At 48.3% G+C, this 27603-nt stretch overlaps 1 protein-coding gene across 1 annotated transcript; it reads left to right on the forward strand.

Moving 5' to 3' along the window:
• Positions 1–1609: 1609 nt before the first annotated feature.
• On the forward strand, positions 1610–26295 carry ZFYVE27 (zinc finger FYVE-type containing 27). The gene is made up of 11 exons (XM_004370004.2): positions 1610–2168; positions 5361–5431; positions 7074–7260; positions 12560–12655; positions 14428–14540; positions 15567–15703; positions 16522–16593; positions 18214–18358; positions 22526–22572; positions 22946–23027; positions 24625–26295. The coding sequence occupies exons 1-11, from the start codon at positions 1972–1974 to the stop codon at positions 24687–24689; spliced, it is 1212 nt and encodes a 403-aa protein (XP_004370061.1). The 5' UTR covers positions 1610–1971; the 3' UTR covers positions 24690–26295.
• Positions 26296–27603: the final 1308 nt, after the last annotated feature.

Below are 27603 nucleotides of genomic sequence, written 5' to 3' on the forward strand. Positions count from 1 at the left end.
GTACAGACATTTTACTCCTGCTTAAAGGAGTTGGTTAGATTCGGACAAAAGCAAGCTATCGGAGATCACAGACAAGCTTCGTAAGATATTGCGAATCGCCGTCCGGCAGGGACAGAGTTAAGCCGGCGGGGCTAATGAGCGAAAGGCGCGCAGGCGCACTGCTGAGGAGGGCGCTCACTTGCCGGGGGGGAGGGGGCGGAGCTAAGCCCTGGAGCCGTGTCGGGGCCGGAGGCGGGGCGGGCGAGATGACGTCAGGGGCACGCCGCCGCAGAGAGCTTCGGGTCCCGGAAGCGGCGGCTGCGGAGGAGACGGAGGCTTATCTCGGACCTCGGATTTCAGAGCAGCTTTAGAAGAGGCACAGCGTCGGGGTGGGGCGGGCTTGAGGAAAACTCCGGGGCCCAGGGGCCCGGCTAGTGCCCCCGGCCGCCCCCGCCCCTCCCCCCTAGCCTGCGACCAGGTAGGTGACACGCCGCCTCCGTGTCTCCGCCGTGCTAGGCGCCTGGACGCTGCAGGGGCTGCCACCTGCTGGCCCAGCGACCTTGGGCGTGGCCTTGCCTTGTCTGGGCAGACTGGGCTGCCTTGTCCGGCTGCGTGGGCGGCGGCAGTGGTGGTCAGGGCTCCTGCCGGCGCCGACCTGCTTCACTGAGTCCTGCGCTCCTACCTCAAGTCAGCCCTGGGTCTTTTTACCCTGGCTTCGTCCACAGGGATTTCGGGCTCCCCGTGGCCCCTTTGTCACCCCCTGTCAGATCGCAGCCCAGTGCCTGGGACTGGTGTATGTAGCTGTGCGCCGAGGTTCCGCTCCCTCATTTTCTGCTTAGCGTTCACGGTAGGACTTTGAAATTAGGAAAGAGAGTGAGGGTTCGTGCGGCTCTCCTCATCAGAGGGGGAAGATGGGAATGGGGCGTTATGGAAGGTGATGGCTGCCCCAGTAGGGTTCAACGAGGGAAGGGGTGAGGTGATGGTCAGGGATGGTCCAGGAAGTTGTTTGGACTCTTAAGGAACCGATGGGAGTAGGAAAGGTTAGAGGATGGAGTGGGACGGGAGAAAGCCCGAGGGTCCTGGAGGATGGGTAGTGCATTTACTCAGTTAGCAACTATTTACTGAGTGCCTGCTATATGCAGAAACAGTGATGAATGGGAGGCATGAGCTCAAAGTTACGAGGGGGAGACGGGCAAGAAAGCAGAGAGTTTTTATTTTGTGTGTTAGTGCTCGTTTAGGGTGAGTACATGGTCCTTCGGGAGCATTGGGGAGGGTCTCCCATTCCAGACTGGGAGTGTTGGAAAAGGGAGTGATGATGTTTAAGGTGAGACCTGAAGGATGAGTAGGAGTTAACCAGGTAAGGAGTGGGGGGAAAATAGTCCAGGAGATCATTTCTGTTGGGACCCAACCACAAGTGCTTTGGCCTTTATTACTTATATTCTTTTTTTTTTCTTTTCCCATACAAAAATTTATACATACAGTGTTATGTGATCCTAATTGCTCTCCCCATACTGTGACAGCACACTCCTCCTTTCCAACCCTGATTCCTCATGTCCATTCAGCCAGCTTCTAACCCTCTCTGACTTCCTATCTCACCTCTGGACAGAAGCTGCCCGTTTAGTCTCTTGTGTCTGCTTGAGGTCACACTCCTCACGAGTATCACTCTATGCCCCACAGTCCAGTCCAATCCCTGTCTGAAGAGTCGGCCTCGGAAATTGTTTTAGTTCTGGGCTGATAGAGAATATTACTTATATTCTTGACGGATCTGTGGGGAAAAGAGCATTGGATGCGGAGTCAGGAGGACAGGATTTATATCTAGGTAACTCATTTCACCTTGCTGAACTTTAGTTTCCTTCTCTGTGAAATGGGCATTCCACCTGTAGCCTTGCCTACCTCACAGGTTTCTTATGGGCACCACATGGAATAATACAAGTTGGAGTATGTTGGGGCTGGAAGTGCAATGCGAATGTCAGACATTATTATGGTTACAGAATGCAGACATCGGAGCGTGAGGGGAGTGGGCTGGAGGTGAGCCCCAGCGTGATACTTGAGGCTCCCCCAGAGTCTCCACCTGCCCCTACCAAGTCTCCAGCATTTGATCTTTTCAACCTGGTTCTGTCCTACAAGAGACTGGAGATCTACCTGGAACCCCTGAAGGATGCAGGTGATGGAGTCCGATACTTGCTCAGGTACAGACTGTGGAGTTGCTTTGGCCTGTGGGGCCTTCTGTCTCCTGCTTTGTGTGTAGGTTGGTGGTCATTTAGACAGTGGCTGGGCTGCCCTTTCTGCCCTAGTGAGGAGCAGTTCTGGGAGGTCTGATGGGCCTGGATTGGCTTCAGGGCATCTCAGAAATCTGGGCCTATTCCAGGCCCACCCTTTGTCTCAGATGCAGCTCAGGTGAGGCAGGTGCAGGGAAGGATCTGGCCTTTCACCGGGGTTTCTTTGCGGCTGAATAAACTCCTACCCCTAAAACTGCTAGCTAACCTTGACCTAATTTCAGCAGTCCTTCTACATCTTGGAGCAGGGTTTTTTGTCCTTCCCAATATTAGCATAATTAATATTAAAATTAGGATATAATTATGAATAAAAGTTAAAGACATGCCAATATCTATGAATAAGTAGGTAATCTTATTCTAATCTTTTGGGATTATGAATTTCAACCTTTGTTGTTCCTATTCTGCTTTAATTTTTATCCTTAGTAGTTGTGTTTTTCTCCTTTCAGCTCACTTTATTTTTTATGTTAAAGTATTTCAATTTATAGATATGGTTTGCCATTCCCTAAATATTTCAGTTTACGTCTCTAAATAATAAGGGCATTTTCTTTCATAATCAAACATCATGCTTAACCCATCCTATTCAGGTTTCCGTAGTTGTCCCCAGAATGTAATTTACAATCGTTTTGATGCAAATCAGGTTCTAGCCCAGGATTGCACATACACACAGGATGGCATTTGTGGTTATTATGTCCCTTAAGTCTTTTTCAATCCAATACAGTCTCTCTTCTCATGACACTGACTTGCTGAAGAGACTGACTGTCCTGAAAAATTTTCCACCTAGATTTGTCTAGTTGCTTCCTCATGGTAAAAATTGTAAGTTACATTTAAAGCTTGGATTGGAATTAAGTTAAAAACTTTTTTTTTTTTTTTTTGGCAAAGGTAATGCTGTGTTCCTAATACTGTATTACATCCAGAGTCCCATAAAACCTGGTTGTCCTAAAGAGCAGGGATTCTTAACTTGGAGCCTGTGGGTGGGCTGAATCCCCAGGTACTGCATGTAAAATTGTTTACGTGTACATTTCTAGGAAGAAGCTTCTAGGTTTCATCAGATTCTCATAGAGATCTTCAACCCTGTAAGATGCCCTAGAGAGACTGGTAGGAGGCAGGGTGAGTGCTGGTGGAGTTAGGTTAGCATCTAAGGGTGCTGTGAGTATTTATCCTTGCCTCAGTCTGGAAATAGTGGGCGGTTTATTTTTAACTCTCTGACCAAGGCCCTAAATTTTTCTTTTTTGTGTACGCTTGAGAACCCCTTTGATTTGTGACAGGATCCTGGATATTGGCTAGTTACTGTTCCAGAGTGATGTTCTCCACTATCAGATCACTGTGCTCTGGCAGAAGGGGTAGGGGGTAGCATGGGGAGGGGCCCATTTCTCATTTACAATCCCAGCATGACCACCTAGCGGAATGAGCTTTGGTTTTCCTTAGGGGAGTGGGTGGGCCCTGGAGAGCATGGAACTGTGTTCTCTGGTGTTTTCTGAGAGAGAGAGAGAGTGTGTGTGTGTGTGTGTGTGTATTCCATTTTGTGACAAAGCACAAAAGTTAGAATACATCTTTCCCCTCTCCTTTGTTGCTTCTGTTCTACAGGGCTTCTTGTCACACTAACATGTTCGAGTTTTCCCATTTTACGAAAATTAGAAATCTGAGGATGTGGTAGGATTAATTAAAGTTGGATAGAGGAGGTCCTAGCATTAAACCGAAAAAGTCCCCGGAGCCTGTGGTCTCCGAGCCGCTGGGAGATGGACCACTGGTCTGTGAAAATGGCTGTCAGATTAGGTTGTGCGTTTGATTGTTCTTTTCTTAGTAAAGAGGATTTGACTTTGAGGAGGAACCTAATCTTGAGCTTTGGCTATTATGTCTAAAGCATGGAGCTGGCAGTACATTTTAAAAAGACCCCTCTCTGCTGGATCAGTTATTATAGTGGGTGGGTCTCCCATAACCGAAGTGTCAGTAAGACATCAGATGGAATGGAAGAGGTTTTAAAAATTAAAGTGACCCCAGTGCGATGTGATGTTTTTATCTCTGAAATGGGATTGACTGCAGACCTGACTTTTACTTTTGTTTTTCCCTGGTAGCTGCCATCAGATGATGCTGAGGCCTCATTAGGGTAGTAGACGTGCAAAGAGGTCATTTTATTCCCTCACTTATAACTCTTATTAAAAAACAAAGCAGCACATAAATGAGCCAGCTTCACTTAGGAACTTGAAATACCCCAATTAGAGCAAAAGAAAATGCTCTTAAGTACTGAATGCACTGCTTGCCAGCAACTTGTCTGTTTCTTTTTCTAATATTTGCTCCCTCCTCTGATTGCTCATGTTATGTATAGTGGCACTCGTCTTTAGGATACTGGTGTGTCAGTGGCTTCATTGTTATATCTGTGTTCCTCTTTCCCTATTAAATGTCCCTTGTCGGGGACTAAGCCAGCAGTGTTTGCTTGTCCTCAGCAACTGGGATCTCGTGGTCTTCTTTCTTCCCCCTTTGCCCTTTGGTGTTGGTAGTGGTGGAGTTGGGGCGGGTCTGTGCTTCCATCTGTTCTAGTTCATTCACAGTGTGTTTTTTGCTGAGTGAATGCTCCACCCTGGTTTTGTCTTCCTTTTTGAGTATATTAAAACCTTTATTGTTGTCTCTCCTTATGAGTTAACATATGTTCAGTATAAACTCTCACATTACAGAAATAGAAGAGAAAGTCATTGTTACTGTCAAAAAAGTCCTTCACATGTTGTTCTTTCTTGATTTCCATATTAGGTCAATCTGGTACACTGAGTATACGATCATATGTTACTTATGATATTATAAAAACGAATAAAGGACATTTTTAAATAAGAATATCAGCTTGACCTCTTAGAGGTACATAGAACCTAACAAAGTGCACTTAAACGGTATTGACTGGGTTTCTTCCTCCTCCTGGGAGAAAGTTGTACAGCTCTGGTTCTGAGATGATACCGTTCTTACCCCCAGGGCTAATGTGTGACCTCTTAACCCCTTTCTGGTCAGCTGTCCAAGTGAGGCCCCTACCTCCTCCTCTTAATCTTGGTTTTGACCACTATCTTTCCGCTTCCCAGTGCGAGGAGCAGCTGTCTTTAGTGATCAGGACTTTCTGTATTGTAGGTGGCAGACGCCTTTGTGTTCCTTGCTGACCTGCCTGGGCCTCAACATCTTGTTGCTCACTTTGAATGAGGGTAAGAACTGTTACCAAGGGCCAAGGGGTTTTGGTGAATGAATGTGGGGGAAGGATACTGAGCCGTGGCCCTGTGTGGAGGAGCCATTCTTCATTCCCTGGAGGTAGCCTCCCTGTGTCTGCTTGGCATCAAAACACAGACTCCGGGGATGTGCCCTGGGTTAAACCCTGGCTGGGCCACTGGTGTGACCTTGGCAAGTTCTTTAACCTATCTGTTAAGCCAGATTTTCCTTATCTCTAAAGGTAGGATGATAATAGTGCTTTCCTCACAGGGTAGTAAACCAAAAACCAAACCCATTGCCGCTGAGTGGATGCCTACTCATAGCGACCCTGTCAGGTAGTAGTGAGGAGTAAATGAGATAATCTTCGTGAATGGCTTAGCACAGTGCCTGACACAGAGTAAGCAGAAATACATTGTAGCTGTTATAATATTATTATTGGTGTTATTTCCTTTTTGACTGACTGCTGCAGCTCGACTGATTCACCAATTGTAATTGCTGCTGCATTGGCCTTTGTCCATTGACCATTTCCAAGCTTTGAGTCAGGGTCATGTTGGGGGGAAGGCATGGGGTGAGCGTACCAGCGACATGAGCTGATGAGAGAGTTTTGCCACGTCTGTTGATTTTCTCTGGTTCAGCAAGTGAGCCAGGAGGGGCCTGCTGGGTGGTCCCCAGCAGTGAGTGGAGTCTATGGCATGGTGGACAGGTGAGTGTCTGCAGAGGTCCTAGGTAGTCCTAGGTAGTGATGTCTCCTGTGGACCTTTTATTGCAATGTATGCTGTGACCCAGCCCTTTCCCTGGTTGGAACTGGCAGATGGCTGCTGGAAAAGCTGAATCCCTCGGGGGAAATGAGCGAAGAGATTGGGACAGAGTGTCCTGAGGAGCTGGATCGTTTATTCATTCTCTGTTGAGCTCCCATTTCTCAAGTGTCTCCTTTGGAGATATGGACTTAGTAGGATGAAAATCGACCCAGTTCACATAAGACCTCTTCCATTTCTTAGTGGGATTCTTTGCCCTATCAAAATTCAGAGGCCCTTCCCAGGCTGTTGGATTTTTCTGAATACATTTCCAGAGTAAATCAGTTTACATGGCAGATATTTAACAAGCATTTACTATGAGCCCAGTGCTCTGTTAGCTTGCTTTTGGGGGACCATGTTACATGGAAGAAGGTCCTTCTTTGAATTTTCTCTCACCCTCACCATTTCACAGTCCACGCTGGCATGTGGTATCCTCAAAGCCAGAGGCAAGGCTTCCAATCTGCCTTAGGGGCCCAAAGGCCAGAATAGCAGTCACCGGGAGCTCCCTCCCACTGAAGACTGCAGGCATGAGCACCTGCTGTATGCTGTCATTGTTCTAGGGGCTGGGGCTACAGCAGTAGCCAGATGGACAAAGGCTCAGTCCTCAAGAGCCTGTGCTAGTGGAAGAGAGGGTGAACAAACCTAAAGTCTGTCATGTGATAAGTACTGTGAGGAAGAATAAAGCTGGGTAAAGGGCTGGAGAGTGAGGGATGAGACTGTCCCATATGGGGGTGATCCCAGAAGGCCCCTCAGGGCAGATCCCTGGAGGAAGTGAGGGAGAGACACAAGGACAGAGTCTCTGGGTCCTTGCTTGTGTGTTTCACCTGCAGTGTTTTTGATCTCATAGGTGCGTGGTACTCGGTGGGTGCCCTGCTGATTTCCGTGCCCGCCTTGCTGGGCTACCTTCAGGAGGTATGCCGGGCCCGGCTGCCTGAGTCTGAGCTGATGCGGAGGAAGTATCACAGTGTGAGGCAGGAGGACCTGCAGAGGGTGCGCCTGTCTCGCCCTGAGGCTGTGGCTGAGGTGAAGAGCTTGTGAGTATGGAAGAGAGGCGGGCTGAGGTGGGGGGTAATAGCAATAATAGCAGCCGCCACACGGAGTGCTTGCTGTGTACCAGACATTGTATCAGGCAAACCACAGATGTTACTTCATTTAATCTTTTTAATAGTTCTGGGAGGGAGCTAGTATTGTTTTCCTCCATTTATGAATGAGGAAAAGGTTCACACAGCTAGGACATGACGGAGCTGGGGTGAAAATCCAGATTTAGCAGAGTTCACGGCTTGTGTTCTTTCTACTAGAGAGCTAGTTTAGGATCTTGGCTAAGCACGTGCATGCATGAGCCAGCCTGCCTGGGTTCAAATCCCAACCCTACTGTTTAATTGCTGTGCAATGTTGGGCAAATTTCTTAGCCTCCCTGTGCCTCAGGTTCCTCATCTGTTAAGTGGGGTAATAATAGGGCTTACCTTGTAGGACGGCACCCAGGAAGTGTTCAATAAATGTTAGCTGTCGCACTACACTGTGGAGAAACTGCCTAAGTCTGACAGAGCTGGTGCTTTGGAGGAAACGTTTTAAGACTGTTGAATTGTGAACTGTAACCACTTCAGTGGCAGCTGGCATTTACAAAGCCCATCCCTGGGCCAGGCTCTCCACACACAGCAGGGGTTCTCGGCCCTCTGGGTCTCCGAGTCATCTGTGGAGCTTCAGAAAAAGTTGTAAACAAATGGATACCTGGCCCCACTCAAGAGTTCCTGAGTCAGTTATCTGGAGTGGGGCCTGGGTATCTGGTTTTTTGTTTTTAACTTTTTTACTTTGAAATAATTTCAAACTTGCAGTCAGGAGTTGCAAGAATAATACAAAGAACTCCCATATACCCTTTGCCCAGATAGAACAATTATTAACATTTTGCCACATTGGCTTTCTCTCTCTCCCTACATGTACCCATTATTTTTTTTTCCTGAACCATTTGAAAGTAAGTTACAAATACCATGCCCATTTACCCCAGATACTCCAGTTCTTACTTCCTAAGAACAAAGAAATTCTCTTACATATCCATAGTACAGTGATCAAAATTAGGAGATTTAACATTGGTAACATTAACATTATTAGTTGCTGTCGAGTCAGTTCTGACTGTTGGCGACTGCATGTGTGCAGAGTAGAACTGCTCCATAGGATTTCCAAGGCTGTGACCTTTTGGAAGCAGATCTCCAGGCCTTCTGAGGCACCTCTGGGTGGGTTCGAATCACAAACCTTTCAGTTAATAGTTCAGTGCTTAAGCATTTGTGCTACCCAGGGACTCCCGTGTTGGTATTGTTATGTAATATGCAGTTAAAATTAAATTTTGCCAGTTGTATTAATAAAGTCTTCTATCAGTTTTCCCTGATCCAGGATCGTATCCAGGATCACACAGTTCACATAGTTTTTATGTCTCTTTAAGTCTCCTTTAGAAGCCCCTGGGTGGTGCAAACGGTTAATGCACTCAGCTGCTAACTGAAAGGTTGGAGGTTTGAGTCCCCCCAGGTGATCTACTTCCGAAAAATCAGCCAGTGAAAACCCTGTGGAGCACAGTTCTGCTCTGACCCTCATGGGGTCGTCATGAGTAGGAATTGACTTGACAGCAACTGGTTTTAGTCTCGTCTAACCTGGAGCAGCTCCTCAGATTTTGTTTCTCATGTCCTTAACATTTTTTGAAGTGTACAAGCTTATTATTTGGTAGAATATCCCTCAATTTGAGTTTGTTTGGTTCCTCATTAGATTCAAGTTCTGCATTTTTGTCAGAAATATGACAAGTGATACTGTGTCCTTGTTAGTGTATCATATTAGAAGGCACGTGACCTCAGTGACCCATTGTGGAAGATACTAACTTTGATCACATGGTCAAAGTTTCTCCACTGTAGAATTACCACTTTATCACTTTCGCCCTTTATAGTTATTAATCTGAGAGGAGATATTTTGAAACTATGTAAATATCTTGTTCCTCACCCACTACTTTTATTTTATTTTTCAACTTCTTTCTTAACACTTTCTTTTTGTCTGTCGACTCTTTCAAAAACCCCAGAAATGTAATTACGTAGATCAGGAATTCTACCTGCTGATACCTGTCCCTTTGAGTCACATTCAATTAATTCGGCCAGAACTTTTCTCATCCTGTTTTAGTCGTTCATTATGAAGTCTTTTCTTTCTCAAAACTTGGTTCTTGTTTTGAATGGGGGACTACCAAGGATTTTATCCTTTGGAAGTACTCAGGTTGTTGTTAGGTGCTGTCAGGTTGGCTCTGACTCATAGCGACCCCGTGTACAACAGAGCAAGACACTGCCCGGTCCTGCACCATCCTCACAATTGTTGTTTTGCTTGAGCCCACTGTTGCAGCCACTGTGTTGATCCATCTCATTGAGGGTCTTCCTCTTTTACACTGACCCTCTACTTTACCAAGCGTGATGTCCTTCTCCAGCGACTGGTCCCTCCTGATAACATGTCCAAAGTATGTGAGATGAAGTCTTGCCACCCTCACTTCTCATGAGCATTCTGGCTGTACTTCTTCCAAGACAGATTTGTTTGTTCTTTTGGCAGTCCATGGTATATTCAATATTCTTCACCAACACTATAATTCAAAGGCGTCAATTCTTGTTTGGTCTTCCTTATTCATCATCCAGCTTTTGCATGCACATGAGGCAGTTGAAAATACCATGGCTCGGGTCAGGCACACTGTAGTCCTCAAAGTGACATCTTTGCTTTTTAACACCCTATTTAGATCCATATTTATGCCTATTCCCAAGAAGGGTGATCCAACCAAATGCGGAAATTATCTAACGGTATCATTAATACCACATACAAATAATATTTTGCTGAAGATCATTAAAAAGCAGCTGCAGCAGTGTATCGACAGGGAATTGCCAGAAATTCAGGCCAGATTCAGAAGAGGGCATGGAACCAGGAATATCACTGCTGATGTCAGATGGACCCTGGCTGAAAGCAGACAATACCAGAAAGATGTTTACCTGTGTTTTATTGACTATGCTAAGGCATTCGACTGTGTGGATCATAACAAATTATGGATAACATTGTGAAGGATAGGAATTCCAGAACAGTTAATTGTGCTCCTGAGGAACCTGTACATAGATCAAGAGACAGTCGTTCAAACAGAACAAGGGGATACTGCCTGGTTTAAAGTCAGGAGAGGTGTGTGTCATGGTTGTATTCTTTCACCATACCTATTCAGTCTGTATGCTGAGCAAATAATCTGAGAAGCTGGACTCTGTGAAGAAGAACGGGGCATCAAGAAGACTCATTAACAATCTGCATTGCAGAGATGACACAACCTTTCTTGCTTAAAGTGAAGAGGACTTGAAGCACTTACTGATGAAGATCAGGGACTACAGCCTTCAGTATGGATTACACCTCAACATAAAGAAAACAAAAATCCTCGCAACTGGACCGATAAGCAACGTCATGATAAACAGAGAAAAGATTGAAGTTGTCAAGGATTTCGTTTTACTTGGATCCACAATCAACACCAAGACAGTGGAAGCAGCAGTCAAGAAATCAAAAGATGCATTGCGTTGGGCAAATCTGCTGCAAAAGACCTCTTTAAAGTGTTGAAAAGCAAAGATGCCACCTTGAAGACTAAGGTGCGCCTGACCCAAGCTGTGGTGTTTTCAGTCACCTCATACGCATGCGAAGGCTAGATGATGAATACGGAAAACTGAAGAAGAATTGATGCCTTTGAATTGTGGTGTCGGTGAAGAATATTGAATATACCATGGACTGCCAGAAGAACGAACAAACCTGTCTTGGAGGACATACAACCAGAATGCTCCTTAGAAGCAAGGATGGCGAGACTATTGTCTCACATACTTTGGACATGTTATCAAGAGGGATCAGTCCCTGGAGAAGGATGTCATGCTTTTCAGAGTAGAGGGTCAGTGAAAAAGAGGAAGACCCTTAACGAGATGGATCAACACAGTGGCTGCAACAATGGGCTCAAGCATAACAATGATTGTGAGAATGGCAGTGGACCGGGCACTGTTGCGTTCTTTTGTACATAGGGTCGCTATGAGTGGAACTGACTCGATGGCACCTAACAACAACACAACAAAGAAGTGTTTTGCAGCAGATTTGCCCAGTGCAATACATCATTTGATTTCTTGACTGCTGCTTCCATGGGCATTGATTGTACATCCAAGTAAATAACGTAGCTTCAGATTTTCCCCTTAATATTCATTGTTAGGCATCCACTACTTTTAAATTCATTGATGAATCTTGTGTGAGTCAGTTTATTACTATGGTGGTTGCAAAGGGGGTTTTCTAACTATCATTCCATCTGTATTTACTAGTTGATGTTCTGTAAGAAAGAGCTTTTCCATATTATTATCAGTATGAACTTGTAGATTTTTATTTTATTCATTGAGTTATAATCCATTACTATCATTATGTATTTTGATCTGAAATTGTCCAGATTTGTCCAGGGGGAGCTCTTTTGAGGTGGCTTCTGTTCTTTTGATATGTCCCCATTATTTTTTAGTGCTTCCTTTCTGGCACAGCAGGATGTTCAGATTCATCTTAGATTTTCCCAGCTCCAGCCCTAGAATCAGCCATTTCTCCAAGGAGCCCTTCAGAAGCCAAGATCTGGGTGCAGATGTGCCCATTGCTTCTGGGGTGCATCCATGTTTAAAAAGAACTCTGCCCAAGTGATTCTGTTTTCCATTGGTTGAGAACCATTCTTGGTCTGCGTCCTGCCATTTAATCCTCATAGCCGCCAGTGTACCTGTGAGGTGGGTATTCTTCATCTTATAGATCAGGAAACTGCAGCCCTGGAATGGTTAAGGAACCTGCCCAACCCAGTAGCTAGGAAGACACCAAAGCAGGAACCACTGTGCTGCTCCCTCCCACCTCATATTACCAAAAAACCAAACCCATTGCAGTTGAGTTGGTTCTGATTCATAGCAACTCTGTAGGACAGAGTAGAACTGCCCCATAGGGTTTCCAAGGCTGTAATCTTTACAGAAGCAGACCACCACATCCTTCTGCTGCTGGTGGGTTGAAACCACCAATCTTTTGGCTGGCAGCTGAGCGCTTTAACCATTGCACCAATAGGGCTTCCTCACCCATAATAGAGGCTCCAGAAAGGGGACTAACGTGTATGAAGCAGAGGTGGCTTGGCCAGGCCCCTTTCTCCAGTGCTTTCTCTGGACCCTTCTAGTGTGTTTGAAGAGAGTTGGCCATCTCTAGCCAGCTGTGTGCGTGCAGTCCAGGCGCTGCTGCCCCAGAGCGTCTATCATGGTGTGTGGATGGGTGGGACAGGGCCTGCCCACTGACAGATGCCCCCTTTGCCTGTAGCTTGATCCAGCTGGAAGCCCTTCTGAGCCGCCTGTGCTGCACCTGTGAAGCTGCCTACCGAGTGCTGCACTGGGAGAACCCCATCGTGTCCTCACAGTGAGTGGCCCCGCTCCTCTCCCTACAGCACTGCCCTGTAGGATTTGCAGCTTGAGCCCCAAGCAAAGCCAGTTGCCTTGAGAGGCCCCCACCCCACCCACCTCAGGACAACGAGGCTCCTAGGCTCTTTTGTGTCCATGTGCACATATGGCCCGGGTTCTAATGCACTGCTTTCTTTTATATATGATAAAACTATTTTAGTACAGGTAGTCCCCACTTAGGACTGTCTGGTTTTTGTTTTTTTGTGGTGGGGTGGGTACATCTTATTTAGTAATACGGACTACATACAGTGTTGCAGTGTGTAATTTGCTGATGTTATTATTCTCAGATGTTTACTCCCAGACATTCAAAGAGTGGATTTCTAAAGATACTGATAATAAAAGACAATAATAATGAGAACTAAAAAAAAGAAGTATTTGACTTACACCAGAACTGACTGACGACAGAGTCACTGAAATGGAACCCTGTCGTAAGTTGGGGGCTACCTGTAATAAAAGAGTTTAAAGATGAAAAAGAACTCACCATGTAATCTAATACCCTGATACAGCAGCTGATCTGTTTGGTTTGCCTTTTAGACTTTGTTATATGCATATGCCTTATAGACATATAGCTTCATAGTCTTATGAGTTTTTTTTTTTTTTTAATTTATCGTTATATAGTAAATAGTTTTCTTTGATGGTGTATAACCTTTGGAATTACGGTGAAACCTGTGAGAGCCGGAACTCGACTGGACTGCCTTCTTTTTCTGGGTCTCACAAGTTTTCTGCCTTTGACAGGGTGTGGTTTTAACACCTTTCTATTACTCATTTTAGTGGAAAATATTTGAGTTTTTCTTCTCTGACAGGTTTCTGCCTTACAGAGGTTCTGGCTTTTGCAGATTTTACTGTATTTGTAAAACCAGATTAATATACTTTATTTGCTGTCAAGTTGATTCTGAGTCATAGTGACCCTATAGGACAGAGTAGAACTGTCCCATAGGGTTTCCAAGGACTGGCTGGTGGATTCGAACTGGCTACCTTTTGGTTAGCAGCCATAGCTCTTAACCACTGCATCACCAGGGCTCCCCTTTAGTATATAGTCTATTTTATAGTATCATTATACTATAGTTTATGGAACCATTCTGTTATACATTTAATCAAATTCTGCCTTTCATTATTAACACACGTTCTTGTGGGTTTAGCTTTATCTTTTAAAAATTTTTTCTTAGAATTAATTCAGAGATGGAAACTACTGGATCAAATGGATTGAATATTTTCGAGGCTCTTTTTATATGAATAATAATAGCTAATATCTATTTAGCCTTCGCCTTGTGCCAGGCACTGTGCTGAACACTTTCCATGTGTCTTCTCTTCATTGTAACCCTAGGAGGTAGGCACTATTTTAACCCCTATTTTACATACGAAGGAGGTAAAGCTCAGAGAACCAAGGGACTTGCCAGAGGTCACTTAGTGAGAAGTGGCAGAGCTGGATTCAAATCCAAGCCTGTCTTAGTCTAGATTTCAGAGTCTAGGGCCTGAAGAGCAATGAGGGGTTGGACTGTTGGTGCCCCCAGCAACAGAACAGGACTGCGTGGCCTCACCAGCATCACTTGTTGGTAGATGTAAATCATTCCTCCTCAACTTTATTTCCATTCGTTTGTTTAGCAGGTCTTGTTGATTGATTAACTGTGCCTGGAGCTATTTTTTGCCGGATGCTTATGTGGGTGTGCTCCAGACCTGTTTCCTTCTGATCTGAGGAGGTTCTGATTTTGTGGTTCCGCTCTGTCGATCCAGGTTCTATGGGGCTCTTCTGGGCACAGTTTGCATGCTGTACCTGCTGCCGCTGTGCTGGGTCCTTGCCCTTTTAAACAGCACACTCTTTCTGGGCAATGTGGAGTTCTTCCGAGGTAAGCCCTGTATAGCCTGGCAGAGTTGGGGCCCAGGCAGGTTCTGTGGCCTTGGCCAGGCTTCTCCATTCATTTGTCTCCACCACAGCTTTGAACCGGTTCATTCCTGTTCAGACCCCTGCTAAGAATTTGCATTTCCATCCCAGATATACTGAATTAGAGTCTACATTTTAATAAGATCCCCAGGTGATTCTTACGTATAATAAATTTTGAGAACCACTGCTCTACTAGTGGTTCCCAGAATTAGTCCCTAACCAGCAGCATTAGCATTGCCTGGGAACTTGTTAGAAATGCAAATTCTCTGCAGGGGTTAGCCCTGGTCTCCACTGCTAACAGATGTGTTTGCTGTGCCTGCCACAAGGGGGCAGCACCACACTAGGCTACTCTGTTAGAGGCCTCAGAGTATCTCTGCATCTCTGGGATGTTAGGTGGGATACAGGGGAGGCTGCTGCCTTGCTCCCTTCTCATGGCAAATGAATCACTGCTTATGTGATATGCTGGCTTCTGGGAGGTGAGGGAGGGATGTTTTCCCAATGCTGCCACCTACCCCCTGGGCTGCAGCCACCTGGAGTTGCTGCTACAGCTCTGTGTGAGCTGACAATACGCGTCTGCCATCTGGTTTTTGAAGCAGCGAGGCCATCTGGAGAGGCCCTGAGTCATAGAAGCCTGGTCTTAGGTGTGTTTGGGTGACTGCCATATTTGTTTTCCACCCTGTGGTAGGGTAATTAATTCCAAAAGCCACAGTTTATTGAGCACTTACTACATGCCAGGCACTGCTCAGTGCTTTTTATCGTTTACCTCATTTAATCTCTAACAGCCTTATGAGGTAGGTAGGTGGCGGTATCTGTTTTGTTTATGAGGCTTAGAGAGGTTAGGTGATTTGCTCAGAGTTAGGAGGGCAACTCTTTCTTGCAGCAGAGGGTGGGATGTGGAGGAGGAAGCCAGCTACTGTGGAAGGGGTACCCCTAAAGCACCCCTCACTCCATGCCTTTCTGCCTCCCACCCCACCCCCTTCGCCCTGGGTAGTGGTGTCTGAGTACAGGGCATCTCTGCAGCGGCAGATGCACCCAAAGCAGGAAGAGAGCACCTTGGAGAGTCTGCCACCGGATGCTGGGGGGAGGGATCCTCTGCTGGACAGCACGCCTGCCCCCACTCCCACAGAGGTGAGTGCCCCGACCATCAGGAAGGAGCCTGCTGTGGGCAGGTGGTGGGCCTTACTGTTCACCAGCTTGTCTGTACCGTGTAGTTCCTGGGCTGGCCTGTGTTGTAATCCTTGTGGCTGCTGCTTCCCGGGCCTGATCACCTCTCAAGTGCTTAATAATAATTGTAATAAATAAAAACAGTTGCTGTTGAGTCAGTTTTGACTCATGGCGACCCCATGTGTGCAGAGTAGAACTGTGCTCCATAGAGTTTTCATGGCTGTGACCTTTTGAAAGCAGATTGCCAGACTTTTCTTCCAAGGTGTCTCCAGGTGGATTTCAACCAGCAACCTTTTGGTTTGTGGCTGCATGTTTAACCATTTGGGCCATCCAAGTATTGATAGTTATTCTTTATTGAGTGCTCACTCTGTGTCAGGTGCTGTTCTAAGTACTTTATAGATATTAACCACACGAGGTATGGCTTATTCTGAGAATGAGATGATTCTCATCTCGCAGAAGAGGAAGTTGAGGCACAGAGGGGTTGCCCAAGGCCTCATGGCCAGTAAGTGGCCGTCTGGTTCGAGAGCCTGTGATTGCAACTACCGTACTGTACACCACCTTAGTCCAGGGGTGGCCTTGGACCCGTCTTCCTATCCCTGCGAGCAGGTCGGAGGTTGTTCTCGTCTGTGACTGCTTTCTTGCAGTTCTGGCATCTCCTCTGGGGGCAGGAACAGGGGTCCTGGGAAGCCTGGATGCTGGCTCAGGGAGGTGGCTCTTAACCGTGGAAGTGGGGCTGCCATCCCTCTTGCCCTCTCCTTCTGTAAGAGAGTTTATCTTCCCAGGACCTCACGCCAGGCAGTGTGGAGGAGGCCGAGGAGGCTGAGCCAGATGAGGAGTTTAAAGATGCGATTGAGGTGGGTGGCCTTGACCCAGCACCCTCTACTGACTGGGTCGACAGTGGGGTGGCCTTGGAGGCCTGTGCCTTCCTACATCCCAGGTCTGGTTTTTTTTATTCTCTTATGTCCATATGAGAAGTTGAAGTTTGCCCTGAGCTAGATCTCAATGGTTAAAAGGGTGCAACTGAACCCCTACACCTCCTGTTGAGCTGGTCCATCACCTGTCCTGGGTACCCAGGGCAGGGCTGGCTCTGGAAGCCTCTGGGAGCTACCCTCCTGGGGGAGTTGGATGATTTACCCTCTTAGCTGGAGACAGTGGCTTGGTGCCTTTGATGTGGGGAAGGTAGATTCGAAGGAGGGTGCTGTCCTGCGTCTCTGATGGCTCCAGTGCAGAATGAGTCCCATGAGGTGCTCCTTTAGGGGGCAGGGAGGAGGTTAGATAAAGTGGTTGCCTGGTCAGGTGCTGGGTCAGGGGAAGTTAAACCATCCTGTTGATTTTAGGACTAGTAGTTTGCAGAAGTGTTTATTTGGCCTGCAAAATTTTAAAAAGAATGTTTTCAGCCAGTATTTAAAAATGGGGGCATTGCTATAAAAAGTCTAGATTTTCAGTTTCTCTGAAAAATCAGAAGCTCTGGTAGCCCTGAGTCTGTAGCAGCCAGTGTAGCTGAGGAGTGACTGGCCCCTTTAGACAAGGCACATGCACACAGTCACACAGTCCCAACACTCCTGTCGTCCCTTCACCAAGGCCTCATGGCAGTTGCCATTGAGTGTCATATTTGCTTTATTGTTTTTCTTATAGTAGAGATTGTTTATTGTAATTTATGTCTCTCTGTAAAGTGGGAAAGTGAGAAATAAAAGTGGAGGTCCCGCCTACCCACCACCAGGCCTATGATTTACCCCTAGCCCACTTCACTCTTACACCAGCCTGGTCCATGGAGGGATCTGAATTTCCAACTGCTGAAGGATTTCTCCAAGGCTTTTGTATATGATGGTAGATTATGAATTTTGGTGGTAGGAGGAGGGTAGTGTAGCAGCAGGGACTCTAAAGCATTTTTATTCATGACCCACAGGCAGAAACACATTTTATATCTTGACTCTGTTTGTATACACATCTGTAAAATATCTAAAATTTACTGAAACAACTGATGTGCTGAAAAAATACATAGTAAGGATTCTGTATCCTGTTAGTATCCTATTAGAATAATGGTCCACTAAATTAATTTCACCCAGTTTGGAAACAGGAGTATGTAGCTTTTCCCAAGCTTCTTTGATGGTGGAATCCTTTTATGGTGCATCTATTAATGTCACTCTTTGGGAAACCCTCAGACAGAACTCAGAGCAGCACTTGGAGTTTCCTTTTGCTTGGAGGAGCCCCCTTTGCAGCAGCTTTCTTCTTCTCCTTGCTATCTCTCTCTGTTTTCTTTCCTCCCCCGCACCTTGGGAGGCAGGAGACCCACTTGGTGGTGCTGGTAAGTAGACGTGTCAGTGAGGTGGGCAGGGGCTGGGTATGGGTAGGAAGAGGGGTGCAGAGCCAGCTACTGCCGTGCCATGGGGGTCTGCCATGCTGGGTGCCTCTGCATGCAGGACCCAGGGCCCTGCCAAGAGGTGGGCAGAACTGGAAGGAGCTGTTCCCCACAGGAGGACGACGAGGGCGCCGCTTGCCCGGCAGAGGACGAGCTGGCCCTGCAGGACAACGGGTTCCTGAGCAAAAATGAGGTGCTGCGCAGCAAAGTGTCGCGGCTCACGGAGCGGCTTCGCAAGCGTTACCCTACCAATAACTTCGGTACGGCTGGGGAAGAGAAATAAGGGAGGGCTGGTGGGTGGCTGGTGCAAGGGCTTAGAATTGGGGGTACTGGTTTGTGACGAGAGCAGGGAGTATAAGGTATGTCCATAGGACCCCAGGAAGGCAGGACTGTTGAGGGAGTGAGGATGGGTTCCTTCTTGTCCTTCTGTCCTTATTGAACATTAGCTTGCGGGAAAACGAGAAGCTCAGTTCCAGAAATGCAACCCCAGGACAGCAGAGAGGTGTAATCCTGAGACAGAACCTCGGCAGCGTGACACAGTGGCCAAGAACAGAGTGTGGAGTCTGCCTGGTGCAAATCCCAGCTCAGCTGGGGGTCCTTGAGTTAATTATTTAACCTCTCTCTGCCTCAGTTTCCCCTCCTGTAAAAGGGGATAATATTAGCGCTTACCTCACAGGGTGGTTAGAAATCTCAAATGAGATGATGCTTGTTAAGTGCTGGCACTAGTAAGTACTTAGTAAGTGGGTGCTCTTAATCTGGGAGGTCCTGGCCCGTCCTTAAGATTCCTAGGAGCCTGTCTCCACTTTCTGATCCAGGTGGAAGCAAGTTGAAACACAGTATCTTCTGGGCATGGCAGAGCCCTGAGGTCACGCCCCCCCAGCCATGTTTGTAGATCGGCCAGGTCTTATTTTACTGGGGGGTGGTGGGGAGGGGTGGAAGGCAGCTTTGGAGAAGGGCAACTTCACTGTCAGCAAGGCTTGCAGTCCTGGCTCAGATCAGGAGAGCTGCAAGTTGAGCCAGATGAAGGGGGAAGCCTTGAGTAGCTGGTGAGTGGCAGTCATGGTCCTGAAGAGCCCGACTTCTGCCTCTTTGTCAGTGGGTGGGGAGAGGGGAGGGTGCTGGGCTGTGCATTCTGGTGCTGAGCAAGTTCTAGGGTCTGTGCCCCTGGGAGAAGCTCTGGGATTTCTCATGAGGGATTTTACCCAGGGCCTCCAGGGACCTGCCTTCCCATCCCTGTCCCTGTCCCTGCAATAGCAGGGCAGCTGTTTTCTTAGGATTAGAAGTCATGAGCATGTTATTCTTTCTGCTATATGACTGTCCCCCAGTATTCACGATCCCTTTTTTTTTTTTGCTTTCCTGCCCAAAGAGAGAAAGCAGCTGCCCAGAAAAGCACGTCTTCCTTGATTATCTTTTGATTTGAATGTCTCCTTTTTAAAAAGCATTAAGCAATATTTATGATAATATAAAATGTGTGGAATATACTATAATGAACACCCATGAATCCACTACCTAGCTGAAAAAAATGTAACATTGGTAAAACAGTTGCCATCTCCTTGTGCACCCTTCACCCAGCCACTTCCCTTCTCTCCCTCCCGGGGGATCCACCGCCACCACCACTAGTTGCTGCCGAGTCGATCCCAACTCCTAGTGACCCAGTGTGTATCAGAACAGAACTGTGCTCTGTAGGCAGTCCTTTCCCTTTATGTATGATTTTTAGTGACTTTGTGGAGCGCCCTGTGCGTGTGGTGTGCCATCAAGTGCACAGTCTCATCTAACCAGATGGCAGAGCTGACGGGCAGCAGTTCCCATGGACTTAGAAGCAGTTTCCAAAAGTCCCAAACGATACCACACAAGAATTCATACTCTTACTTCGGCAAATGACGTGTTTATATCTAGGAATTTTAAGTAAAGGCACTTAGATGTTCCCATTTTACAGATGAGTAACTAGACGTGAAAAGAGTGATTTGCCCGAAGTGTTCAACCAGTAAATGGTAGAGCTGGGACTCAGTCTGGACCATCTGATTCGGCTCCCATGTTCCTCGTCCTTCTGCATTTTCCTTTGCCCTAGTGTCTGATAGTCCCCTGATTTTAGGTCTGTCCCGTTTTTGTATTTGGTTTTGGGTTAGATAGTCCCTACCAGGATGGGCAAAGGCCTCTCAGGTTCTCTCGAGGATGGCAAGGGCAGGAAATGCTGCTTCTCCTGGGCCCCTCACTCCTCATCCTTTCGGATGGCTCGCCTTCCCTTCCCTGTGATGTTCTTTGCTGTCAGGGGAGCTATCTGCTGTAGCAGGCTGGGGTGAGGTGAGCCACTATGGGGGCCATTCCATTCCATCTGCCAGTACATGAGGGTGGGGGGTGCATAGGAGGGATGAGGACAGGCTGCTTAGAAGCTGCTTCTGTGGCTTCTGAGGGAGAGCCCTGGTGGAACGGGGTCTTCCTCTGTCCTGGAAGCTCCATGACCATTGTCCTGGCAGGCCCATGGCTTCCTGAGCTCCTCCCTGCTCTCACTGCTCCTTGGCATCATCACATGGAGAGTTAGGGTGGGTGAGTCAGGACCTTTGCTGAGAATAGGAGCAGAGGAGTTGGTAGATGTTGGAAGCGAGCACGGCACTCCCCCATGTGCCTGTCTGGGCTGGGGTCACTCCCAGGGAGGGCCCTTCCTGGCCCCAGGCCTGTGCATGGTACACGGCTGTTTCACTGGACCACGTGGCTACCCTTGGGGTGCTTGGCCCTGCTGCTCCATCTGGTTGTGAAGATTCCCTGGAGACATGCCAGAGCGGTAGTCTTCAAACATCTCCTTTTTCCAGCCCCAGCCCTTCGCTATCCATTAGAGAGACAGAGGTGGCTGCCTTTCCCCAATTCTTAGTGTAGGCGACAGAGTCTTGGAGCAACCTGTTTCCTGGTTTGGCACCACCAGCAGGTATCTGCCGTGTTCTTCTCTCTTCTGTCCTCCGACAGGCCACTAGCTGACCGACAGCCACAGGTACTTACCTGAAGCACCATGGCCTCAGGTTTCCCCTTGTTCTCTAGCTAGGGCCCTCTCAGGCCATGTCCTTTAGCAAGAGCTGCAGAAGGTTCTGGCTGTGGAGGAAGGGACCATGTATAACTGTCAGTATAGCTTTAGGGCCTTTGTGTGGAGGTGAGGCCTCGTGACCCACTGGTGCTTTGTACTCGGCCAGACAGTGACCCAGAAAACAGCAGTAGTGCTCCCTGAGGCTGACAGTTGCTTTGGCCAGACCACAGGAGGCCTTTGGACCCCAAGTTCCAGAAGTCTTTAGTAGTCTTTCCCCTCTCAAGCCTTGGCAGGGCTTTCAGGGAGCATGGACTCCCTCCCTTTTCTTTCTTGGCTCGTGGATATTTGTGCACTGAACCATAGTCAGTATTCTCGGAGGCAGCCTTTGGAACCTTGTTTATTCTCCTTTATCTCTAGGTTTGCTTCTTAAGCTTGTTTGAAGTCATAGGGCCCAGTGTGGCCTTTTCTTTCCTCCTGAGCTCTCAGTTTGCCTCCATACACCTTCACATGCCTGGTGATGATACCTGTCATCAGGCCATATCTTTGCAGTCTGCTTTTTCCACCTTTTTTAATTTTCCTCCTGTGGTTCTGAAAGCGTGTATGGGTGGTGAATACAGCTTCTGTTAGGCCTAGTTGCCTTGATTGGTCTCCTCCTTCCTTATCCTTCATGTCTTGTTACACCTCCTGCTTCCTCCCAACTGTTTTCTAAACTGCCATTGACTCTTCTGCCATCTTGCTCGTCATTTCCGGTTGTCAAAGCAGGATCTCTCTCTCCCACGCTTTTACCCCATCCCACCCGACAGCTCACAGTGCCTGAGTGTTCTGCCCTGCACACACATCTCTCCACACTGCCCCAGCTCAGTTGGGTCTTCTTGGAAGGTGCCTGGTTCTGAGCATCTCTCCTGGAATCTTTCAGACCACAGAAAACAAGGGTCTGAGTTTTGAGGAGGCATTTCTTTCCTTACCCTATGAGCAGAGTGTCGGGAAGGAGGCACGGGAGGAGGTCACGACAGGCAGGTTTCATGTAAGGCGGTTGGAACCGACTTTTCTGTGGGATGCCTGGTCATTCCACACAAGGTCAGGTGTCCGCCAGCTTAGCTTGCTTTCTAGTAGATTCTGTTGGTAGCTCTTCGATTTCTGCTGAACTTTGCAGGTGGAGCCTCTAAACTCAGGGAGGTTGTGGGGACTGGGATCTATGTATGGGCTGAAGATAGTGATTCCTGGTGGCCGTCAGTCTTGCCTTTTTAGTTTGAATTCCTCCTTTTGGGTCTGAATCTGGACTGCTCCCTTGCTCACTGCTCCCAGCCAAAGAGTCTTCGCTGGGCTGGCGTCCTGAGTGCCACCCTTTAGAAGAGCCAGGCAGGCGTTGCGAGGCATGGGCTGTGTCAAGGCTGAGCTGCTGTCTGTTTCTCAGGGAACTGTACGGGCTGCTCTGCTACCTTCTCAGTGCTGAAGAAGAGGGTAAGTCTCTCCACGATGTGTGTTGCCGGGGACAGCATGCTTGTGAGTGTTGGGTTGTGGGGAAGTTAGGGGAGGGGGGCACATGGGAGTCATGAGTGAAGTCTGACTCCTTCTCAGGCCCCATTTGGCCTGGTTTCTGTGGTTTGCGTGAATGATCTCGTCTCCCCCTCCCCCGTGTCTGTGCCTTTACCAGCCTGCCCATGTGGTGTGCCATTTGGTCTCACTCTTGCCCCACTTGGGCACCTCCCCAGTCCCACAGTAGTGCCAGATTCCTTGGGTGGGATCAGCTGGTGGAAAGGTGGGAGATGCTGGGGGCTCCAGATGCCTGGGGATTGGGGGACAATTTAACGCTGACCTTGGCTCTTGTCTACAGCGGAGCTGCAGTAACTGTGGAAACAGCTTTTGCTCTCGGTGCTGCTCCTTCAGGGTGCCCAAGTCCTCCATGGGGGCCACAGGTGAGTGGTGCAGGCGGCTGGAGGCAAGGTAGTGGGAGGGCTTGGCTGGTGTATGCCCCTCTCCACGGGGGATGCTGCATTGTGGGTAAGAGCCAAGTGTCAGTGAGGGCAGGGGAGTGCAGAAGCCTCATCTGTCTACTTGGTAACGTCTCCTCTTCCCACTTCAAAAAGCCCCCCCCAAACCAAACAAACACTATGAATATTCGATATGCGGAAAAGAACACATATAACGTACCTGTAAGTTATGAAGCATAATGCAGCGAAACCTGTGAGAGCTGGAATTCGATGAGACTGCCTTGTTTTTCTGGGTTTCACAGGTTTCCCACCTTTGACAGGATGCAGTCACCACTTTCTGTCGTTCTCTACTAGTGGAAATATTTGAGTTTTCCTTCTGAGAAGACTCAGGTTTTCGCTTTACACAGGTTCTGGTTTTTGCGTAATAGAATGAATACTTGTGAATGCGTCACTGAAGTTAAAAAAACTGCATTAACTATACTTCAAGGAGCCCTGGTGGTGCAGTGGTTAAGCACTGGGCTGCTAACTGAAAGGTCGGTGGTTTGAACTCACCAGCCGCTCCACAGGGGAAAAGACCTGGCAGTCTGCTCCTGTAAAGATTATAGCCTTGGAAACCCTATGGGGCAGTTCTCCTCTGTCCTGTAGGGTCACTGTGAGTCAGAATTGACTCGATGGCACACAAAAGCCATATCTCGGAGGCTCCCGCGTGCCATCTCCTGTCTTCCCCCTGGGGAAACCGCTGTCCTGAATTTGATTCCCTTTCTCATTACCTTGGTAATACTTTGAGCAAAATAAAAAATCATCTCTTTTTATAAAAGCAATACATACTCATTGTAAATAAAACAAAACCCAAAATACAGATAAGCAGAAAGAAGACAAACATTTGTGACCCACCCCTTCCCAACCAGCAGCTCCCTGGCAGGATAAGCACGCATGCATGATCTAAAAGAAAAGTGTGATGTCCTTTTTTTTAAATTAAATTTTATTTTTAAAAATTATTTTTTGTGGTTGAGAATATACTCAGCAGAACATACACCAATTCAGTTTCAATGTACAGGTTGGTGACATTGATTCTGTTCTTCAAGTCATGAAAAATGCGACGTGTTTTATGGACTGCTTTGTAACATGTTGTAACATTAAATCAAGGTTTTTTTTCCTCTTCTGATCATGGAAGTAACACATGCTTATTTTAGAAAATTTGGAAATTATCGTAGTAAAAGAAGGAAGAGAAAAATAAGCCTGTGATCTTACCACCCAGAAATAATCACTGTTAAAGCATTTTGGAAAATTCTTTTCTGATATTTTATTTAAAAAACATTTTTAAAGGTGTTCTTCTGGTGCCAGAATCATTTCCAATGCATAGAACACCTGGGAGAGGCCTGCCATTGCAGAGTCACCCCTGCGGTCCCTGGTTCCTGTGGAAAGAGAAGTCTGAGGGCAGGGTAGTGAGCTGGGTCAGGGAGGGTGTAGGCTGGGCACTGGGTCGTCTGTAGGGGGAGTGGTTGGGGGGTGGTTCCGATAGCTGAGGCCATGAGCCAAAGGGCATGAGGATGCCTCTCACCCAGCTCTTTCTCCTTTTCAGCCCCTGAAGCCCAGAGAGAGACTGTGTTTGTGTGCGCCTCGTGTAACCAGACCTTGAGCAAGTGAGAAGAGAGAACAGGGTGCAACTGGGCGCCAGTCCCTGGGGCCAGCAGTAGATCCCCACTCTCCTCACCCCTAGCCCTGTGTGGCATGTGCTGGGCCAAGGTGGCCTGGACGCTAGGTAGACTTCGCTGTCCTCCCTTGTCTCCAGCCAGATACTGGAGCTGTTCCTACTCTGGAGAGCCAGTTGTGGCTGCCCTCAAACCCCAGAGGTGGGGGGAGCCCCTGGAGGGCCCCGCCTGTTTACCCTGCTTTGCTCGTGGACTCCAGGGCAAGCAGGGCCGGGCAGGGAGTATAAGCTAGAGGGCACCAGTGAGCCAGGCCTGGTCTCAATTAGGATCACTGATGATCAGGGCTGTTCTATCCTCGGCTGGAAATTCTAGGAGCGCTGAGATCGAAAAAGAGGTTCCTCTCCTGCTGGGTCTTGTGCCAGGCCCTTGATCTCAGAGCGCCTGCAGAAAGGCTTGGTACTGTCATGCCACAATGCTGCTGCTTGAATGTCCCTCCAGGCATCAGGATCTGATCATTTCCCCATCAGAGGGTGTGGCCAGGGCTAACGAGACCAGAAGTGCTTTGAGAAGCTGGGATGAAGTTCCCCCAGAGGAGAGTGTATATAGGAGGGTCTGGCAGTCCTTCAGTATTAAGTCAGGCAAAGCCTAGGGATGCCCCAGCAACTCAAGGGACCACAAGCCCGCCCTACAGAGACCCTGCTGTTCTCAGCTCTGCTGGGCAGCTGCAGGGCACTCAGATCACTCCTGCCCAGAGTGTGGGGTAGCCCTTCCCATACCCTCTGGAGTGTGAGACCAGGTGAGCAGAGCTTAAGTCCTGAAGCCCTTGACCCTTGTGGGCCTGGGAAGTGTAGGATCTCACTGGGAAAATCTTAGTTGTGGAATAAGGCTACTTGGGGTCCCCATTCTCTTCCCAACAATTTCATGTTCACTTCTGGACTCTTAGGGACTCAGGTGTTTCTCCCAAGGCCGTGAGTTGGCTCAGGTGCCACTCCCCTCCCCTGGAGCTGCCCTGCCTTTTTGAAATATTTATTTATTTATTTCATGGTTCCTGGGAACTTGTGGCACAAGGAACAGGATGAGGAGGATGGGGGTGCTTCTCCTACCATGGGACTCTTTCCTGGAGTCATGGGCTGCCTGGGACCCAGAACCCATAGGAGGCTGAGATGTTTCGACACCCCAAGCTGGGACCCGAGGAGGCAGGTGCGGGAGACGAGGCACCCATCCCAGGCCAGCTTTCTTGCCAGGCCAACCAGTCTAGCTGGGACTCGGCAGCCAGGGGTGGCTTCAGGCCAGCTGAGATGCGAATCCCTGGGGACCAGGCAGGCCTTGGCTTCCCCCTTCGGGCTCCTTCATCCTGTTAAGAAATGAGAGTTTAGAGTCCTGTGCTTTGTCTACACTGGAGAGGAACGGAAAGGATCTCTGTGTATATGGAGAACTGTCAATAAAAAGCCCTCAAGCTTCTGATGCTTTTGTCCTGGTCCTTGTGCTAGCCCTTCCTGGAGGCTGGACACCCAGATCTCTGCCAGCTCTACTGAGGCTGTAGGACAGGGTCTGTCGGCCCCATCAGTGCAGGGGCTGGAGCCTGGCCCGGTGTGCACCAGGCTGAGAGGAGGAAGGCTGTACCTTGCACGTATGAGGGTCTCAGCTCATGTTTGTCACATTGACTTGAAATTCCGTCTTGTGACCGAATCCTGAGGGCCAGGGTTGGGGCATGGAGCTAGGACCAGACCTGGGTAAATTCTAAGCCACACAGGCTTCAGAATGGAAAGGTTTTAGCCAATCCCTCTGAGAAAGCAAGAAAGGATCAGCCCTCAGGGACGCCCAGAGCCACGGGAAAGAGGATGAGGAATATAAGGAGTTCCCATGAGCTGGGATGGGTTGGGCCTTTCCTGGGAGCCAGGCACAGTGGTAAGTGCTTTACACACGTTATTTCATTTAATCCTCATGATGACCCCATGAGGTAGGTGCTGTCTCCCCATTTTACAGGTAAGGTGGCCCAAGGAAGTTAGGTAGTGGCTGTGAAAGGATTTGCATGGTGCTCAGCAGAGCGAGGATGGTAACCACATCTTCATGGCCCACGCATGTGCTCTTGCAACTCAGGCAGCTAGGTGCTGGGGTGTCTTTCCAGCATGCCTTAGCCTTGTTCTGGTCTAGGGGGGAGTCAGCAAAGCCCAGGAACTTCCCCTAGTATAGGAAAGCCCCGGTCGCTCCCACGAGGCCCTGAGAGGCAGGGAAGCAGCTAGGACCTGTCCTTGCAGTTTTTGCAGAAGATCATACCCACTTTAAAAAGGGCCAAAGCAGCCTCGGCAGCCTGGTGGTTCAGAGAGGAACAGTAAGGATGTTGGGGGCCTCTAAGCAAAAGGGGAAGGCAGTGATGGCGGCTTGCCCGGAGAAGAGGAGGCGGGGCTGTAGCCTCAGTTACTGTGGAGCGTGGCTTCCGTGAGGGCAGCCTGTATGGTAGGCCAGTGGGAAGGATACTCAGGGATTACCCAGTCCAGCCCTCACTCTGGGAGAGACACCGACTCCACTGAGGATGCAATTTCCTCACAGCGCCAGAGTGTGGAACAAGACGCAGACCTAAAGCAGGAGCAGCCTGCGTGAGACTGGGGTAAGGCTGCCCGCCGCTGCCGGCTCCATACTACCATCCACTGGAGCGATGCTGGAGTGAGTTGCTGCAGGGGCAGGGGCATTGCCCCTCACCTCTCTCTGCTGCTTTCCTCATCTGTAAAATGGGCATGATTGTGATGTCTACCTTGTGGGGTGGATGTGAGGATTAAACGATATAGTCCACGTGGGGTGTGGAGCACAGTGCCTGGCAGAGAGTAAGTGCTCAGTAAATGATATGTATTAACATCGTCTTGCCAGTCTTCAGGAAGAGAACAAAGAACTCTTGCCCTGGATGGTTTTAA

The sequence above is a fragment of the Trichechus manatus genome, unplaced genomic scaffold (genome assembly GCF_000243295.1).
Source record: "Trichechus manatus latirostris isolate Lorelei unplaced genomic scaffold, TriManLat1.0 scaffold00007, whole genome shotgun sequence".
NCBI lineage: Eukaryota > Metazoa > Chordata > Mammalia > Sirenia > Trichechidae > Trichechus > Trichechus manatus.

Bases quoted from the DNA above. Each gene is read 5' to 3' on its own strand.
- ZFYVE27 (XM_004370004.2), top strand. From the start codon at position 1,972: ATGCAGACATCGGAGCGTGAGGGGAGTGGGCTGGAGGTGAGCCCCAGC. The intron at 14,541-15,566 runs GTAAGCCCTGTA...CGCCCTGGGTAG, and splicing joins CAATGTGGAGTTCTTCCGAG to TGGTGTCTGAGTACAGGGCA. The intron at 23,028-24,624 runs GTGAGTGGTGCA...TCTCCTTTTCAG, and splicing joins GTCCTCCATGGGGGCCACAG to CCCCTGAAGCCCAGAGAGAG.